The 19,159-nt window shown below is 44.7% G+C and overlaps 1 protein-coding gene across 1 annotated transcript in view; it reads left to right on the plus strand.

The window, feature by feature from the left end:
- The window catches only part of Elp3 (elongator acetyltransferase complex subunit 3), a 76,224-nt gene that overhangs the window by 50,363 nt on the left and 6,702 nt on the right, over window positions 1-19,159 (plus strand). Inside the window, exons 13-14 of the mRNA XM_045131243.1 lie at window positions 1,139-1,366; window positions 2,082-2,163. Coding sequence (XP_044987178.1) covers window positions 1,139-1,366; window positions 2,082-2,163 — 310 coding nt within the window. The remainder of the gene's footprint in view (window positions 1-1,138; window positions 1,367-2,081; window positions 2,164-19,159) is intronic.

Here is a 19,159-nt window from a genome sequence, read left to right on the forward strand (position 1 = left end):
AACAAATTCAGATGTATATGACTAGTGGCATCCCTCCAGTAGAGCTTATCTGCTAATATCTTTACATAACTGTTCAGTTCTTGTCCCTTGTTGATAATCAAGTGAGTAGATGGCAAGACTTAACATAGCTCCACAGAAACTAAGTGCAATGTCCCAGGGCCTTCACGATGCATACTTCATACACATCTGTAATGTGTAACTTGGACAAATTTTCTGTGGTGTGTAATTCTTACAGAACCCCATTTGAGGAAGGCTAGGAAAGAGATTTATACATTGATGTTTCTGTTCTTAGCATGGATTGTTTAACTAACATTTTACACAGTTGGGCATTTCAAGATAAAAAAAAAAATCTGAAAGTTATTTTGCCAAACTCTTGTGTAATCTAGTCATTTGCCAGATGTTAAACTGAGATTTGGTTACTTCGTGTTAGATACAATCTCTTATATCCATACCCACTGATGTAGAATTGTCTATGCTTACACATTGTACCGTACTATTCATTTTTATGCAAAGTGCCAGGACCATTTTACAATGAATTGAAGAGTCTAAAATCTAGGTAGATTACTACTGAAAAATTCTGTTTTTCTACCCTCAGTAACTACTCTCCAAAGAGTAAACTTTAATGTACATTGTACAACTAGGCATAATATTTCAAGAACCCTGTGGAATGCCATACTTTCTTAAATCCCATATGGGAAAAGGGACCAATCTCATACCCTCCCCCAAACAGATTTTAACATAGGAAGTAAGATCTCGAAAATTAAGCTGTTGAATACGTGACAATTTGGGAGCAAAAAGGGGATGTTCCTCTTAGCTACACCTGTGTAGTCATCTGTAGTTTTATCATAGAGACTATTCATAGAAGATCAAAGATTTACATAAAAGCATTCACTGAAAATCTCAAGGTTAATTAAGTTCAAATATTTGTAAAATTCTTCATTTATAATAGTCCATGAACAAGACATGAACCCTTCTTTAATCTTGTTGCTACTTGAGAGGAAGTAAAAAGAAACATAATTAGTGATGATTCAGTCTTTGTTCGTGGCTGAACATTAGCCTAAATAAATATGTACAATTACAAAAATGAGCTTGGTTCTTTAATTTTGAAAGAGATATTTTGTGGCCTTTTGTCCACTAGGTTGAGTTGGTAAGGAGAGATTATGTTGCAAATGGTGGCTGGGAAACCTTCCTGTCCTACGAAGATCCTGATCAGGACATTCTGATTGGCCTCCTGCGGCTACGGAAGTGCTCAGAGGAAACCTTCCGCTTCGAGTTAGGTGGCGGGGTGTCCATAGTCCGTGAGCTACACGTGTATGGCAGTGTGGTCCCTGTGAGCAGCCGGGATCCCACGAAATTCCAGCATCAGGTATCGTGTGCTGTGTTGGCATTTGGCCTGGGTGAAGAAAGTATCCAGAACAGGAAAAGAGGAGAGAAAAAGCGGTGGGGTGAAGAGGAGCGAGGAAACGCAAGGGGAAAAGAAGGCATAAGGACAGAGTCATATTGTAACTGTTCAGACAGGGTCTGTCTCCACACTGTGCCCATGGGAACAGAGCAGGGAACAGAGTCGCTTCAGCAGAATGTATTGGGTTGAAACTGCAATTGATATGGGTCAGCTGACTGGAATCACATGACGAAAGATATATGAAAGTACTTAGACAAAACTTAATGCGCTTCATAGGTGCAAGTTGTGTCATTTATACAGAGACCCTAGTCTAACCCCACCAGCCACTGCAGATGACCTCCAGATGTATGTGCCTCTGTGCATCTGGCTTTACCTGGGCACTGCGGAATCGAACCCAGGTCATTAGGTTTTGCAGACAAGCACCTTACTGCTGAACCATCTCTGGCTCCTTCCCTTTTTTATTAGCAAGCAGAGAGTGTGTTTGAGTGTGGCAGGGCCCCTTGCCATTGCAAAGAAACTCCAAGTGCATGAGCACCAGTTTGTGCATCTGGCTTTACATGGGTACTGAGGAATCAAACCAGGGCCATTTGTCTTTTGCAAGTAGGTGCCTTTAACCACTGAGCCATCTCACCAGCCTTTCCTGCCCTTCTTAACCCCCAACCCTGTATTATTCTTACAGGGATTTGGCATGCTGCTGATGGAAGAAGCAGAAAGAATAGCTCGGGAAGAACATGGCTCTGGGAAGATTGCAGTTATATCAGGTAAGTGGGGAGAAGGAAGTTCATGATTCATTCGCATCTTGAACTTGGTACTACAGATGAGATCCCTCTTGCCTCTGTTTATGATTGCTGTGTTTGGAATCAGTCCACGCTGCTAGTGAAGGGCTTGTGCTCTCATTTTTGAGAGCAGTGGGGCGGACTAGACCATCCAGAAGCACCGTCCCTCTAAAGTGCTAACCAGTAGCTAACCTGTGGCTTTTCTTTTCTACTGGCCGTCAATTAGTCTTTGTGGTCATCTGCTTTGCCTGTGAAACTGGAAATGTGATGGACAGGCCCAAGAAAACATAAGCAAATATGAAAATTATCACTGTCGCTCAGTGTCGTTACAGAGTGATGGGGGCAGAGTTCTTGCTCCTTTGATGGTGCTCTCCTCCCTTTGCTACTTGGGACTGGGTTTCCCACTTGGGGGAGGGGGCTCAGGGAAGAAAGGAATTTTAGCTCTCTTGAAGAGTCGCTTGTAGGACTGAAAATTAAACTGGCAAAGACAAACTAACAGGGAAAAAGAATTCGGATTAGTTTAAATATGTGCAATATAGCAGCCTTCATAAGGAAAGGAAGATCCAAAGAAGCAGTGAAACCTGAGCATTTTAATGCCCGGTGTGGTGAAGCATGGAAAGAAAGAGAGCAGAATAGGCAAAGGTGTATGCGCTGGGATAACAAACCAGAGACACCGCGGGACCTGATTGTTCCAGTTCCTCCTGGTGTGTGTCATCTTCAGAGTGGAGAGTGCTCCTTCTCATCAGGACAGGGCGGTGACCTCTCACAGGGGACTCTTAACTGCCTGCTTCCAGAGAAGGGAAGGGAAGGCAGAGAGCTGTGTTCTCAGATTCCTTCAGTTTTTGCCAGGCCACGGAGGCATCCATCTTGGGGTTGTGCATTCTGAATCCCATCAGAGTTTCCCCTTCCTTACTGGGGACATCATATAGTGGGGGAAGAAGGCAGAAAATGATGGCTGTACCTTTCTGCTCCTATTCTCCAGTGTTGTAACCTTGCAGAAGAAATGACTAAACCCTTGTAAGAAAGCTATGGTGGTGAGAGCCAGCCAGGGACGGAGTTCAGGTTGATTCCCAGAATGTGTTTGTTTTCCCATTTGATTACTACATCCCCAAAGCTTAATCACTACCTTCGGAGAAAATAATATTTTCTGAAAATGAAAGCTGAAATGAGGTTTCTAAAAGAAAATCAATAAGAAGTTGCCAGTCAATAAATCAATACTCATGCCCAGCTTTTAATGATTATAATTATGAAACTATAATCACACAGGTTCACTTAATCATTTAGCCTGGCTATGGGCTTTGGTGTTACCTAGATTAATGAAGCATTTCTTCATGCCCAGCTTTGTATATTTTTCATTGTTATCTTTTTTAATATTTTATTTATTTATTTATTTGAGAGAGGAGAGATTGAGAATGGGCACTCCAGGGCCTCCAGACACTGCAAACAAACTCCAGATGCACACACCCCCTTGTGCATCTGGCTTATGTGGGTCCTGGAGAATCAAACCAGGGTCCTTAGGTCTCGCAGGCAAGTGCCTTAACCACTAAGCCATCTCTCCAGCACTCATTGTTATCTTTAATCCCACAAAAAGTGGGAAGCCTGGCTGAGACTTACCTGCCTGGTACTGATGTCTATGTAGGAAGGTGTTTCCTCTGTCCTGCTGTGTAGTTGGCCAGCCTGTCTCTAGCCCCATCCTACATGTGCATCTCTGCAGGGCTGATAGCACCTGGAACCCCTCACCCCTTTCACCAGCACTGCCAGATCCTCAAGGGAGAACTTCTGACGCTGAGGTGCTTAGGACTACCTTGCAGAGCTTGTCAGCATGGATTCTGATTCACTGGGTCTAGGTGGGGCCAAGAGCTCCCGGGATGCCTGTCCCATCCTGACTGTCTTCAGACCACAGTTGAGTAGCTGGGCTTCAGTATCATCTTCCACGTGTCCCATTCTCTTCCCAGTCATTAAGCTAATGGTAACTGTCTGCCCTGGCAGCCCTGCCCTCCCAGAGTCTGGCATCCAGTCACATGACTTTGATGCCTGTAGGACCCTAATCAGGTTTCAAAGTGCAGAGCTTCTATGTTCCATCACTACCTTTCTGACATCTATCTTCCCTCAGAAATGCTGCCCACAGAGGGCCCCTGGCTTGCCTAAGGTCAAATCCAATTGCTCATAAGAGCCTCTGGGTCTGCTTTTTCTGAGCAGGGTGTCTTTCTAGTGGAAATCAGCATCTGTTCTCCTTCCTGCTTTTTGTTGTAATCTAAGTGATAGCTCAATTTTCGATCATCTGCATAGAGGCTTTCTGAAATGCCAAGAAGAGACTTGCTCAGAGTAGCAGGCGAGAACATTTCTCTGTTGCTGGTATGCTAGGTCTCCTACACTGACGCCCTACAGGGAGTTTCTTCTGACCTCTGGGTTTCTATAGGAACAGCCCTGGAAGGCCTTCTTGGGACTAAAGTGAATTCTTTGGGACAAGGGACTGGTGAACATTATTTCCTACCCTCTATCCTGAGAGCCCCTACACTGTTCCTGTGGGGGATGCCCACCACGTAGGACCTCCTTGGCCTTCTGTTTACTCACGCTTTCATCACCCTTCCCATGCAAGCCCTAAACACGTTCTCAGTGTGGCTGACGGATTATATCTGTGGCTTAGCAGTAAGTTACTCTATTAAAGATTTTGAATTGGAAACCTGAGATCTGTTATTCACAACTTGAGCGAGAGTAGTTGTCAGGGGCTTATGATTTTACCATGTTGTAGTGTTACTTTTTCCTTCCACATTTGTTCACTTTGGCTTTGGTCTCTCTCTGTGATTTAACTACAGTGGGGGAGGGTGGATGTGTGTGTGCATACACACACATTTTAACTGGATATTGTAGCAAGTCAAAGAGTTAAGTGTATGAAGACTCTTTGTATAATGATCCTTAAAACAACAGATCTCTAGGTGATAATACGGGTGTTTGTGGGCTACATGTCACTAACAACACTCCCTTAGACATAGCCTAGGAGAGGACCTGGCTGGTGGGTGTGCAGGGAGCCAGTAGCTCTCCTTGTGACCTGGGGTTTTATTTCACTTCATGTCCACAGGGCTTTACTTACTAAAACCAAGTCAATCAGCTTATCCTGCACAGTTCTAGCTAACTTCTTTAGTTCTCAACATGACTTACGTTTTCCTAGCCCTTTTTCTGACCACAGTTGACTGTTAACTTTTTGAGTGGATCTCATTCTCATTGTAGGCTAGGTGTTTGATGAGCAATGTGATGATGAGAAGGTTTTCCACAAGCCATTAATCCCAGCCCTACGTTGTGGATGCATGACTTGGATCACAGCTGATGCTACTCTAAACCAGGATGTCCTGCGTTTTTGTCACCCTTGTCCTTAGTTTGTAAGTGCAGCCTCCTGATGGGTCCATTAATAGGCTTTTCTGTAAGTCATGTACAGAGGTTCTGTCCTGGCATCGCTAGTAACTTGAATGGGGGAGAGATGGTCATTCATCATTTTAGTGACTCTAGCTTATGAGAGGAATACATTTCTGTAGAACTTTTAAAAATTACATTCTGATTCATTATGACTTTCCTGCATCTTGCCAGCAGATTTTCTTTCTTAACGTAGATATATGATCTTTGCTTCTACTCTCTATAGCATTAGTAACTACACAGTAGATCTGACTTGAATCACTACTCAGAAAGAGTCTGTGTGTGCTCATCTTCCTGTAAGGAAACAAATTGTTGGGCTGGTGATGTGGCTCAGTGGTACAGTGCTCGCCGTGCATTGTGGGACCCTGGGTTCAAAGTCTAGTAATCCCTTCTCTCAAACTTACTTTATTGTTACCTCAGTGTGTTTTATTGAAAAGTATACACTGTGTATTTAGTAACTTAACACTACTGCAACCACATGAGAAAAATTGAAAATATCTTCATTCATCAGTCAAATGAAACCCTTTGTTTTTTTGGGGGGGGAGGCTGAGGTAGAGTTTTACTATAGCACAGGCTGACCTGGAGTTCACTATGTAGTCTCAGGCTGGCCTCAAACTCATGGCGATCCTCCTACCTTTGCCTCCTGTGTGCTGGGATTAAAGGCATGTGCTACTACGCCCAGCTAAATGAAATACTACCTTTCAAAGGCTTTTAAGTCTCTTCATTTTTTTGAAGTACATAATTGTTTTTTAAACTGGTTTTTAAAGTTAACCATCACCTTTAAGTGCAAAAATTATTAAACAAAGCAAAATGAAAATGTGGATTCAGCATTATCAAAACCAGCAGGTGTGTCAAAGGGGACAAAGAAGAGGTCTGCAGTCCCAGCATTCAGGAGTCAGAGGCAGGGGGATTGCTATGAAATCACTGCTAGACTGGGCTGAAAGTAAGACCCTGACTCAAAAAAGAAAAAGTAGAGAGATGTTGGGCAGCTTTCTAGGAATGCTTGGATGGGCAGCAAGCTCCACCTGTTAATTGTCCCCATCTGCAGGGGAGGGCAGGTCTTCTCCCTCCTCAGGCTTAGACTGTTGCTCCACCCAGGACTAATTGCTTCAGAGTAAAAAAAAATAGTCTTTCTGCTTATAAAAATGGGTAAATTGATGTTCTAAAAACAACCAGTTTATAAAATAATGTATAGGCAGGAAGTAACCATTAACTGTTCCTGAATTTCAAAAGCAATGAATTAGCCCCGTTAAGTCCAAGTGCTCTCGCGTCTTTCATACTGCTGCATCTTTTCCAGCAGTGTTTAAGAGGAACAAATTTCATTTACTTAAAACCCATGGTGTTTGCCTGCCTGCATAACCAGCAGTATCCTTCAAACATGTCAAGATGAAACAGCTTTTCTCTCCCCTCATGTAGGGGTAGGTGCCACGACTTACACCGCAGCCCTAACCACAACATTTCAAATGCCATCACTAATAATCACCATGGAAACCGGAAATCTCTGATGTCACACTGCCCATACCATTTCTACAAGGGCAAATATAACTGTCAACAGCCACTGTTTAAAAAGCCATTTAACACCTCCAACAAAATGAATTTTTTTTTTCCTTTTGGCAATTTTGGCTAGGTATCAGATTTAATCATGTTACTGTTTCAATTTGCCAAGCTAATTGCTATGCAGTAAGACGAACAACTATTCCCCAAGCTCCCCTACTACCTTCGTCATAAGCAGTATTCTATTTGTGTTCTTTCAAGTAGAAAATTAATATGGCCATTGGCCAAGAACTGTACAAGGCTGATAGATCACACAGTGGTGGTGAGAAACAAGGAAAATGTCTGAATGGTTGATGACAGAAATCACTGGAGTCAGAGCCTGATGGCCATTTTGTTTAAATCTATTACAAAGCCTATGACAAGGGGAGGGGAGGAGAATTTAAATCCAGAGTGATTAAACAAGTCACCGTGGAGATGAGATCACTCATTATCATGGCACTCAGAGCTATACGACCCAGTGCTGTGTGTAGGGTTCCCAGTAGTCAAAAAATCAACGTGCCTGTGCCTTATATAATCTGGCATGGTGTCCTAGGACTGAAATCAATGGGCATGTGCCCAGAGTCACTGATTAACCAAGTCATGTGGGCAGAAAATAGCAGTTGTCTTGTTCCTTAATCTGCAAATGACTAAGCTCTCCTTCCTGGCCCCAGGAAGTTTGCCTGTATCCCAGACAGCTACACATCTCCCTCAGCCTCAGGTGAAGGTTGTTTTATTCTTCACATTATGGTCTCGTTGAAAAGCAGGTCATTTGTGCTACTTTGTCTGATAATGGACTCATAATCCTTACCGAAGTGCCTGGAAGAGCTTTTCTTCATTATGGGTAGCCGTTTGCTAATGGACGTAGGATGCCTGCCAAAAGTGAACTAGTGTGTGCGCATGTGTGTGTTCATACAGGCCGCCTCAGAGAGGACAGGGAAAGTCTCCTCTTTTGTGCACTTTTCGTCAGCCCTTCACCTAATCTATCTCTTAAATAAATTACCCTCTAAACAGCCCCTAATTAAGTGCATGTTCCCTAGTTTCTGTGTGCTCTTCTTCCACTTTGGTAGTCTCCCTGTGAGCATGTGTGTTTCTTTCTGATGTGGGCTTCAGTAGGAATTCTGTATCATTAGGACCATTTTTAAAGACAATAGACTTGGGGCTGGAGAAATGGCTTAGTGCATAAGGCACTTGCCTGTGAAGCCTAAGGACTCAGGTTTGATTCCCCAGTACCCACATAAGCCAGATGCACAAGCTAGCACATGCTTCTGGAGTTCGTTTGCAGTGGCTAGAGATCCTGACACACCCATTCTCTCTATCTGAACCCCTCCCCAATAAATAAATATTTTTTAAAAGACAGTGGACTCAACAAAGAACACTGCTTTACTGCAAGTGCTCTGTTCCTGTCAGCAGCAGCAGCAGTCAGGCTACCATTGATGGTACAGAATGCTACTTAGCCAGATAACTCATGAGCCTGGTGTTTGCTAATTGGCATCTGTGTTGCAGCCCAGATTTGGAGGTATTGTTGCATGGTCAGTCCAGGAATTTGTATTCCCCCCTACTTGATATTCATTCATTTGTAAATGAATCAGGTACCCATTTGTAGCACTTTCAATGTCTAGTTCATCCAGCCATCCCTCACATGGCAACATGTGACTCTTTGTTGGTGCCTATGTTTCCAGTATTGCTTAGTAGACCACCACGAGTTCCTACCACATAGATCTCGTAGGTATCTGAAGGTTGCATGCAACTTTTTCAGTGGAGGCCAGTGGTACTGATCTGTGCTAGCCTGTCCACACTAAGAGGACCACATGGTGAATCCTGGGCCCATACTATCTAACCTCTTAATTTCAGAGCAGTGCCCTCCCATGTCCCAAAGGCATTAGACTTCTCCCTATTCCTGTTCCTCTGGGCTTGTAAATATTGGCAGATGTTGTATGCCTTTGCTTAGGAGAAGTAGGCCTGTATCTTATGATGGGTGCTAATATTCATAAAAGATCTGGGAGCCCTGTCCAAAAAGAAGTCTCACCTACCCTCACTACCCCATCTGTTGCAGTTACTTTCTCGTCGCTGGGACAAACACCTGACCAGAAACAGCTTATGGGAGGAAAGGGTTTCTTTCAGACTTACAGGTTCCAGGGCAAACCCTATCAGTGGCAGAAGCTAACTCACTTCCATAGGTGTCTGACACAGAGACACCACCAAACAGCCAGCACACACCTGAGGGCTGGACTACAAGATCCTTCTCCAGGGACACCTCCTCCAGCTGGAGACTTAAGTAGGAAGCTTAACCTAATCAAAATCCCTGAGGCTATGGGGAGTCACAGTCAGAGCAGCACAGCATCTATCAGTTCCATTTTAGTGGTTGATTCCTGTGTTAACTCCTTCTGGAATGCTTATTGTTTGTTCTTTATTAACATTGGACATTGGTTTAACCGATTCATTCTAGTGGAGCTTTTCTGTTTTACAAGTGGGTAATTAAGTGCTGAACACACCGGTGCTGCTTCTATAACTTCCTGCAGTGGCCGTTTTGTAGAGCCTAGCCTGTCAGTCTGCTTCTGGCAGGAGACACACCTAGAGACCTTGTACTCCGCCAGCAGCCTGGACCGGAGTGTGGTCTCTTATCCAAGTGCCTGCACATCCAAGGCAGCGCAGTTGAGTTTCGATTTAAGATGGAAGTTGTAGTTCTCCCTATGCTGACAGTTGTCTGGTTTGTCCTTGCTGATAAATGCCCATCGCCTATCCACATCCCGGACCAGTGCCCCACGGCCTCTGCAAATCACATACCCAATCCTGGTGGTTTGGGTTGTAGAAAACACAACCTCCCAAAATTCAGTGGATAAATCAGCAACTATTTGTTAGTGATTCTGTGGGCGAGAACTTGAGTGGAGCATAGAGGTGCCTTTGTTCTGGTCCATGCTTTTGAGGGTCTCAGCTGGGGTGGGACTGTCAGCGTGAGCACCTTGGTTCTCCATGTGTCCCCACTAGCCAGAATAGAGAATGGAAGGTCCTTCCTTTTCTATTTTTGGAAGTACTGAGGGAAAATTGGTATTAATTTTTTTTTATTTGTATGTGTGTGCATGATGTGTGAGAGAGCCCATTCTGGCTACAGCAGGCATGGAGAGGTCAGAGGACATCCCCAAGTTGTTTCTTCTCTCTTGCCACTGCTGCCTGTGAGCTTCAGGAGTCTCCTGGCTCTGCCTCACAGTGCCATGGGTGTGTTGGGATTACAGGCATGTGTGCCACTTTGCTTCTGTCTTACCAGCAAGTGTCTTTAACTGCTGAGTAGATAGCATTTTCTTAAAGCCATTTGATCCTAGCTGCCCCACTTTCACCCCCTATTTGAAGGTTTTATTACCTAGTCTGTTTGGATCTTGGCACTCCTTCATCTTTTATAGTCTATGTTTTCTCAAGAATGGGTGCATCTCAGGGAGGTGATCCAATGTGTTGGTTTAGTTTAATATTGTGGTTTTTTTTTTGGGGGGGGGACTATTCCTTTAATTTTTTTTTTTGTTTGTTTGTTTTGTTTTCAAGCAGAGAGAGAGAGAATAGGCACACCAGGGCCACTTGCCACTACAAACAAACTCCAGATGTATGACTACTTTGTGTATCTGGCTTTATGTGGGTACCGGGGAATCAAACCCAGGCCACTAGGCTTTATAAGCAAGCACCGTAACCACTGCCCCATCTCTCCAGCCCTGCAGTATTCCTTTATAAATCCTTACTTTCTGTAAACTCAGTAGTAATGACTCCTCTTCTGTAGTTCTATTTTAGTGGTAGATTTTCTCTAAGGTAAAAGTTGTCCAGTTTTGTTAGGAATTTTTATTTTATTTCCCCTGTTGTTTTCTGTTCAGTATTTATCTCTAGTCTCTGTTGGTGCCTTTCTTCCACTAGCTTTGAGTTGCATCTGCTCATTTTCTAGCACGTCAGGTGTAGCGAGGGCGTTCTTCAGGAGCTCCTTTCTCTTTTCAGTATAAGCAGTTATAGATACAGCTGTCCCCCTTAGCACTGCTGACACTTTGTCCAGTGAGTCTTAGCATGCTGTGGTTTCACTATTTGTATTTCAGTTTGGTTTGGTTTAAGGTTTTTTGTTGTTTGTTTTTGGTTTGGCCCGTTGGCTGTATAAGAGTATAGTTTAATTTTCCACACATTTATATAAGTTTCCCAGTTTCTATCATCTGTTTTTATATGTATAAAATAATAAAACATATTCTGTCTCAGAAGTACTTGTCCACATCTACTGAAAATATGCAAATGGTGTCAAGTCCTGGTAATGGTAGGAAGAAAGTGCACATAAATATCTTCTAGAATCTACTACAATGTGAAATGAACATCTCTTGGCTCAGAAATGAAGTGCCAACTTGGCCAAAGTAGAGGAACCCTCTGGTAAGTGCAGAGAAGTCAGTATACTAAGAGGTGTTCAGTGTAGCCGCAAGCCTCACCAGTGCATGAACGCTGAGGCCCTGCAATGGCTGGGAGGCGTGCCGATGACCCGGGACAGCGGCCTCACACCTCTATCATGGACACCCACTTTGAGCTAACCCTCTACTTCCTATATACTCTAGCATCTCTCCCAGCTGTCACTGACTTGTGCTGTATCCTGCTGTGACTGGAAAGAGTATTTGTTCTGGTTTCAGTGTTCTACAGTTTATTAAGACTCTTCTTAGGCCTGACCTGATTTCCCAGACACGCTCTGTGTGCACATGTGAACATGTTTATTCCGCTGTTGGCACGGCGTTCTGGAGAGCGTGCAGGCACTCTGCTCCTCCATGTGCTACCTCCCCATCCCCCTTGTGATTGCCAGAGCAATTGTTTTTTAATTTGTCTGTCAAAGTACATAGGAAAAAAGAATTACAGGTTAAATTATATCATGACTTTTCTGTTCACTTATGTGATCACCTTTACCATTCTTCAAAGGGATCCAAGCTACTGGGCATGGCCTCTAACTCCAGACCTGAGGGGCTCCTGCAACATTTCTTACAAGGCAAGCCTGATGGTAACAGACTGCCTTGCTTGTGTTCATCTGGCAAAGTCTTGATTTCTCCTTTATCCTTAAAAGTTGTTTTGTCAGATTCTTGGTTGCCTGGATTGTTTCTCCTTCCACACTCTGAATGTATTATCCCCCACTTCTGACCTCTGTGTTGTCTGCTGTCAGCTGTCAGTTTCACTAAAGATCCCTTGCATGCTTCACGTTACTACACCTCTCCTACTGCTTTAAAGGTTGTGTCTGCCCCAAGCAGGGGGCGGCCTCCTCACCCAGCAGTCCCCTCTCTCCTGTGTGCCGTTGAGTTCCAGCATGACAGAGCAGTGGCTGTTTCAGAGGAGGGGCTGATTTCTGGAACCTCCTACTCTGCTGTCTACAGAAAAGACCCCCTTCCTCTCAGATTATAACTTCTCACCATCCCTGCCTTCTTGGAGACACTAGTGGTTTGGAACATGAGAAGGTAAATGAGAATGGTCTGTGCCGAAGCCAAGTTCTGCCTTGGTGCCAACAGCCGCTCCACCTTTGTATTGGATGACTTAGGCTCACCCGGTCAAACTCCCTCTTAAGAAAAGCTAAGACCAATAAGATAACCCACCTGTATGTTACCATGGTAACTTCTCTTTAGATTTGATTCTTGGTTCATTTTTACTGTGATGGTATCTTCGAAAAGCCCCTTCATAATGTATAGCGGAAGCTTTCAAAGCAGTCTTCTCAGATTCTTGTCTTTCCAGGGTGATGGAGAATAACATACTAATGGCTTGCACTAGCCAGCTACTCTGAAGAGCTGTGATATTATGTAGCCAACCTTTGTCAACTTTGTAAGATTTTATTTTATTTTTTTACAAAGCAAGAGAGAAATTGAAAGATTTGGGGTCATGGAGTTAATTGGTTCCTTTTCAAATGTTGAGAATAAAAGCCTTTCCCTGGCTTCCATATCAGTATGCATTGTTGAATGAAAGACTGCCATCCTTCCAGCAAATCAATGAGATGTAATAAAGTCTCATTTCAATAGCAAATGAATGGAACTAATGAATATATTTCCTTATATTAATGCCGCTAGGCATATATCATGCACTCAATAAATAGTTGACTAATTGAACCAAAAGTAATTACAACATAGTTTTTTTGATTTATCTTTATTGTACTGATTTTTTTATTACGTGATCATGAATCATCTTCTCAGTCTTATGTCTAATTTTAAAAACTCAGATTTAAGTTTCAAAGGATAGCTTTCATATATGTGCTTCCCTTGTCACGTTTGGCTATGGGAGTGGCATGATGTGGGCTCAATCCTAATGCAGCCTAGTTTACATTACACAATGTGTCCCAAGGAGGGAAGCTTCGAAGGGTAGGAGTGCACCTCCCGAGCCCTCCTGTGTCACCATGAAAATGTCTGGATCATTAGACCAAACTTTTCCTTCCCTGGGGAATTCCAAGAGCTGAATCTTGTTGGTTTCTAAGCTCCTAGTGTGCACTCAGCAAACCCCACCAGGGAGACCATCTTCTGTCGGGTCACATGCATGGTCCTTGTTCTCTGTCCAGCCAGGATCGCAGCCCAACTTCTCCTGTGTTTCTGTTGATGTGAAGAATTGACTTATTTCCCATTTAAAGCACATAGCTGAAATGATTTCAAATCATCTCCTTTTTTAAATTTCAGTTTTTAGGAATTGACTGAACTCTTAACAGATAGACAGGAAAACCGAGTCATGTTAAAACCATGACGCCTGTAGCTTTGCCTCTGTGTCTTAGCCTGTCAGCTGCTGTAAGAATGCAAGCAGTAAAAATGTACTGGCTAAGTTCTGGAAGTTGAGAAGTCCAGGACCAAGGAGCAGCAAACAGTGTCTCATGCGGGTCATTCCTCTGAAATGCCACTTCCATGTGTCTTCTCATGGCAAAGGCAGAAAGACAAACAGGCTCCCTCAGATCCTTTGGTAAGGGTCCTGGAAGCCTTGCCTCTCACCCCACTCTTTGAGGGTTAAGTTTGGGCATAAGTATTTATAGAGGGCACGTGTTTAGACCACACTCAGATCCAAAACATAGCCAGCACCGAAGACATGCTTCTGTCAGCCCTTCCCAGGTATGACCTCCCCTTCTTGACTCCCTCTTTCTCCCCAGCGTCCTCACTTTTCTGGTGTTTCTTTGCCTTGCTTTTTATTTCCCTACCTAGCCACCTTGAGCAGTGGTGGATACAATGTTACGGATCCCATCATGCAGCTGGGCCATGGTTTGTCTGGTGGCATTTCTTCGTAGTTTTAATTTACACCTCCAGTGGCTGACAAGTGTGATTGGCCTTCACATGTGGTTATTAATCATGTAAACACCCCCTTCTCAGTGCATAGCTGGGAGGGGAGAGGGGCCGTGATTTTCCTAAAATGCAGAAGTACTAATATATTTAGTAATATTCATAGACAGAAATTATTCTAGTTTTGATTCTGTGAAAATTTCTTTATTTGGCCCATTTTAAAGGAGTTTTGTATATGTGGCATAGAAATAGGTTTCAAGCATTTTCTTTCTGTCCCTTGACTATATCTTTTAATGTTATAGGGCACGTGCCTGGGAGAATTTCCCTTGGGCTGTCTTTAGGGTTTTCAGGCTGTCTTTATTTTAGTATAGTCTTAGCATGTTGTTTCCTAATTAGAGCGCTACCACCACCATTTCACCTTTACTGAGCTACTGAGCTGCTTCAATTACTGGATTCTTACTTACTTTGTTTCTGTTTTAATCAGCTCTGAATATTTACTGCCTCTAACTCGCGTTGCTCGTGTCCCAGGGAGAAAGTGGGGAGCCTTCCTAGGACTCCAGTTGTACCATCGCAGACATGCTGTCTTCCCACAACATCGCGTCGTTTCTCTGTGGTTTACTGACGGCTTTTCTTTGGACTTAACCTTCACTGTGCTGACTCTGATGTGTCTAACCTGCCCCCAGGCCTGTTCGTTGTCCTTGTCCTCGTCCTGCTTTAATCCCCTGGCTTCTGGCATCTTTTTCCACTCAGTAATGTCTTGTGCTATGGTTTCCAGTTGTTTGTAGACAAGCTTAAATTTAGCTTTTCTCTACAAGCATAGTAAGCAGGGCTCGTGCACAGTCTGTGTCCTATGGCCTCCCATGTGAGAGCCCCAGGCATGTTGTCCTGTTTCTTATCTCAGGTTTTCTCTCACCTCTTGTGATAATCTACCTAGCAGTTTACAATAAGGATTTGTTGTCTAGAATGAATACTCTCTCCTTACTCTCCACCTCATAATTAATAACTATTAGGTCCTTGGTGATTTGTTAGTTAAAGGATTTTAACTTTTGTCCATATATTTTCACCATGGTCACCTGGAAGGTTAATCTGAATGACTCATTCCATTGGAAACACGTCCAGAGCCATCTTTTCTACCCAGGCATAAGTTCTCCTGCCCTTGGGCTCTTCTATGAGCTAGCGTTCATCTGCCTTGCTTTCTCCACATACCATAAAGTTGTGACCACAGTTTGTCAAGTTGTTCCCTAAAAGTATCCCCTGTGCAGTAGTTCTGCCTGTTGACAAGGTAGTTCACTGCCTGAATGAATTACCAGACCTTTTTCTGACTGGTTCTTCCTAGAACAGTTGCGCACACAGAGCCACTATTCTAAGATGCATTGCTCAGGCATATTGAGATGCTCAGGAAAGGTCGTCTTCCTCTTACACCTTATACCTCATGGTCACTCAGCCAGCACATGAGGTTTGGTGTTTGAATTTTGGTTTGGGTTTAAGATTTGTTTCTTTGTTTTGAGACAGGCTGTCATGGCTTCTAAGAGGCTGGCCTCAGACACTGTGTGATCAAGGATGACCTTGAACAACTCCTGCTTCTTCTGCCCCGCCTCCTCCCTTCCCAAGTGCTAGGGTTACAAGTGTGCACCCCACACCTGGTGTGTGCAGTGCCTGGTATCAGACTCGAAACTTTATGCCTGCTAAGTGAACATTCTACCAACTGAGCTACACCCCAGCCTCTATGGGTTTTTTTTTTTTTTTTTTAATGAAATCAGTATCGCAAGCTCTCCATAGTGTTTAAGTTCGTTTCCTGCTCTTGATTTATTTTCTCTTTTAAAGGAAAGCATATTTATTTTTGGTATTCTGTGGTGCTGAATTGATGTCATGAATAACAGCTGTGGTAGTGTGGTTTTCCGTTGGTGTAGCCATCACATTGGTGCACCTCCATCCTGCTGCTACTGCCCCTCTAAAGTAAACAGGGCAGAGCTTACTCACACAACTAGGCTTCTTTGTTTGTGTCTTTGGTTAATGACTCTAGGGGTTTGTCACACACTTTGTTTTCATTACAGAGCATTAAGCAACCATAGTTCGTTCACCTGTTTCCCTAGCCATGTGGTATGGCCTCTCCACTGGCTTCCTTTCCTTCCCCCAGAGGAAGCAGATCTTAAGCTAATTGGTGTCGACCTTGGCGGGGGCTCTGAAAGGAGAGAAGCTCCTTTGGGCTTGAGGGCTTTGAGTTCAGAAAAGGATCTCAGGTGCCATCACTTTTGGTCTCCTCTGGGTTACAGATCCCATGGGAGGCCAGTGGCTCTTGGCAGCCAGCCTTGGCAATCACATATGGGACAGCAGCTTTTCTGATGCAGGCTGAGCAGCCCCACCCCATCTGAGAGCAAGCAGTGCCCACTGCCTCCAGCCTTCCCCATTACCTAATTTAGCATTCCCTCAGAACAACACAGCCAAAGCCATTTTGATAGCATGTAAAGTCTGTATACACACATTGATTTTCTTCTCCCGAAAAAAGAGTGAGTTCTGGGGCAGAGATGGCAGCCAGGGAGGTGACACACAGGCTGGCCACCAGAGCCAGAACTCAGATGATACTCTGAACGTAAGGGCTGGTCACCAGAGCCACAACTCAGACGCCGCTGTGGACACTTTCTTTTTTTCTTTTTCACCTTGTTTTACGTGTAACTCATTGCTGGTAAAGCATGGTGAGGTAAATACTTCTGCCTGCAGGGGGAAGAAGGTGCTCGAGACATGAATGAATCTGGACATGGGCTGGGCAGCCTGGAGGGTAAACCCTGTAGGTATCTGGGTTGTGCCTCCTCCCCCTTGGCTGACAGCAGTGGGCTCTGCCGCACCCCACGGCCACAGCAAAGAGCAGCCGAATCCCTGAATCCTGCTTGTTCCCAGCCCAGGGACCTGGCACCGGCCCACACAGGCCAGGGGGAGGAGAAGTCGGCTTCTCCGTAGCCGTGTCACTCTCCTCCAGGGGAGGTGGCAGCAGCCGGCTGCGCTGGGACCCGAGACAGCCGTGCACGTCAGCGCAGTCCAGGAGGCTGCTGACGTCAGCTCTGAAGGGTAATTGCTTTCTCCTGGCTGACTAACGAAAGGAAAGTTACTGTGACGGAGGACTTTGCTGGATCCCCACAAGGGTGGAGTGGGGCCCTCACCCAGCGTGGCAGCGGCGCATTCCCTCCCCTGCTGGTCAAGGACAGGCCTAAGACCTGCTCCAGCCTGTCCTGCATATTAGAGAAATGGGCATGCCTTTATTTCAAGGAACAAGATGCCTGGGCTGGAGAGATGGCTTAGCAGTTAAGCGCTTGCCTGTGAAGCCTAAGGACCCCAGTTCGAGGCTTGGTTCCCCAGATCCCACGTTAGCCAGATGCACAAGGGGGCCGCACATGTCTGGAGTTCGTTTGCTGTGGCTGGAGGCCCTGGCGCGCCCGTCCTCTCTCCCTCTCTCTCTGTATCTATCTATCTGCCTCTTTCTCTCTTTGTCTGTAGCTGTCAAATAAATAAGTAGAAAGAAAGAAAGAGAAAAGAAACAAGATGCCTGAGATATATAGGGAGGAAGACATCGTTCCGAAGTTGTTAAGATGAGAAAGACATTGGAGTCCAGCCTGCTAGAGGCCAGGATTTCCTCCCATAATGCTTCAAGCCTTTAGGAGGTCCCCAGTAGCTTTCAGTCTCAGGCTGCTCCATGTTCCTGATAACAAGGCTGAACTAGACAGAGCGGCCCATGGTGACGCTCGAATGCCTCTTCCTACCTTGTGTAATGGTCTCCAGGACCTGACTGAGGGAAGAGTAGAGGCCCTGGGAGAAGAGACTGCCGGAATCTTTGCTGAAAAATACTCCCTGGACCCCAGGGAAGCCACTGTGTGTACTGCATGCCTGGGATCATGGCCTTGCTCCATCACTCACCTTCCTGGAGGTCCTTGGGTTGTCTAGTCTGGGTTACCCGAAAGCACTCTGTCCTGCTCCATGTCTTCAGTCTGAAAAGAAGACCCCGTGCTTTGACAGAGGACGTACAAAACAGCAAAATCAAACGTGTACAGGGACTGAGCTGAGTAGATTGAAAACACACATTTTGTGACATCCCTGAGTGGGAACTGAGGAGTCTCCAAAACCTGAGAGGTGACATCTCCAGAATGAGAATCTGGAAAATGGCATCTGCCTCATAAAACTAGAATGGAGATGTTAAACGCTGAAAGCATTTCTAAAAGACTTGGAGGCCATTTTTATTAGCTAGAGATAATAGTGTAGATCAGAAAGCTGCCTCTACTTCTAGCCCACAAGGGAGAGGATCTTTGGCAAGGTAGGCTGTACAGGACCCTTCTGTGTGGAGGCCAGCTCCTAGCTGTGAGCCATCTCTTGTCTTTTAAATCCGTCTTCCAGAGTCACACTTCTGTATGTACACAACATAAAAATAACGAGCAGATAATAGTGCTGCAGACATTTACTGCATTCCGATTATGTGGCAGACACTGTAATAAGCCTTGATGATAGAAGCTGTTGAATTTTAAGAGCTGACATTCTAGAAGGGAGGGTAGAAGGGCAAGTGAAATAGAGCATGCGATTACTAAAACAATGGTACTGTGATTAAAGTCTGCACTGCTAGCCAGAAGAGAGGGACTGTTACTTCCAGCCTCCTTATGGCCAAGGGAGAACCTTGATCTCCTGCGTCAGAGCTGAGAACAGGAGGGCAAATGATGTGGGCTGTGGAGTAGGCAGCGTGGCAGGTGGGTACAGTTCCGCCTGCTAATCTGGGCTCTAATGTCATGTGTCGTTTTGGCAGGAACTAAAGCCAAAAAGTTGAGCATGAGCTACCTTGT

This window comes from Jaculus jaculus, chromosome 12 (assembly GCF_020740685.1).
Source record: "Jaculus jaculus isolate mJacJac1 chromosome 12, mJacJac1.mat.Y.cur, whole genome shotgun sequence".
Classification (NCBI taxonomy): Eukaryota; Metazoa; Chordata; class Mammalia; order Rodentia; family Dipodidae; genus Jaculus; species Jaculus jaculus.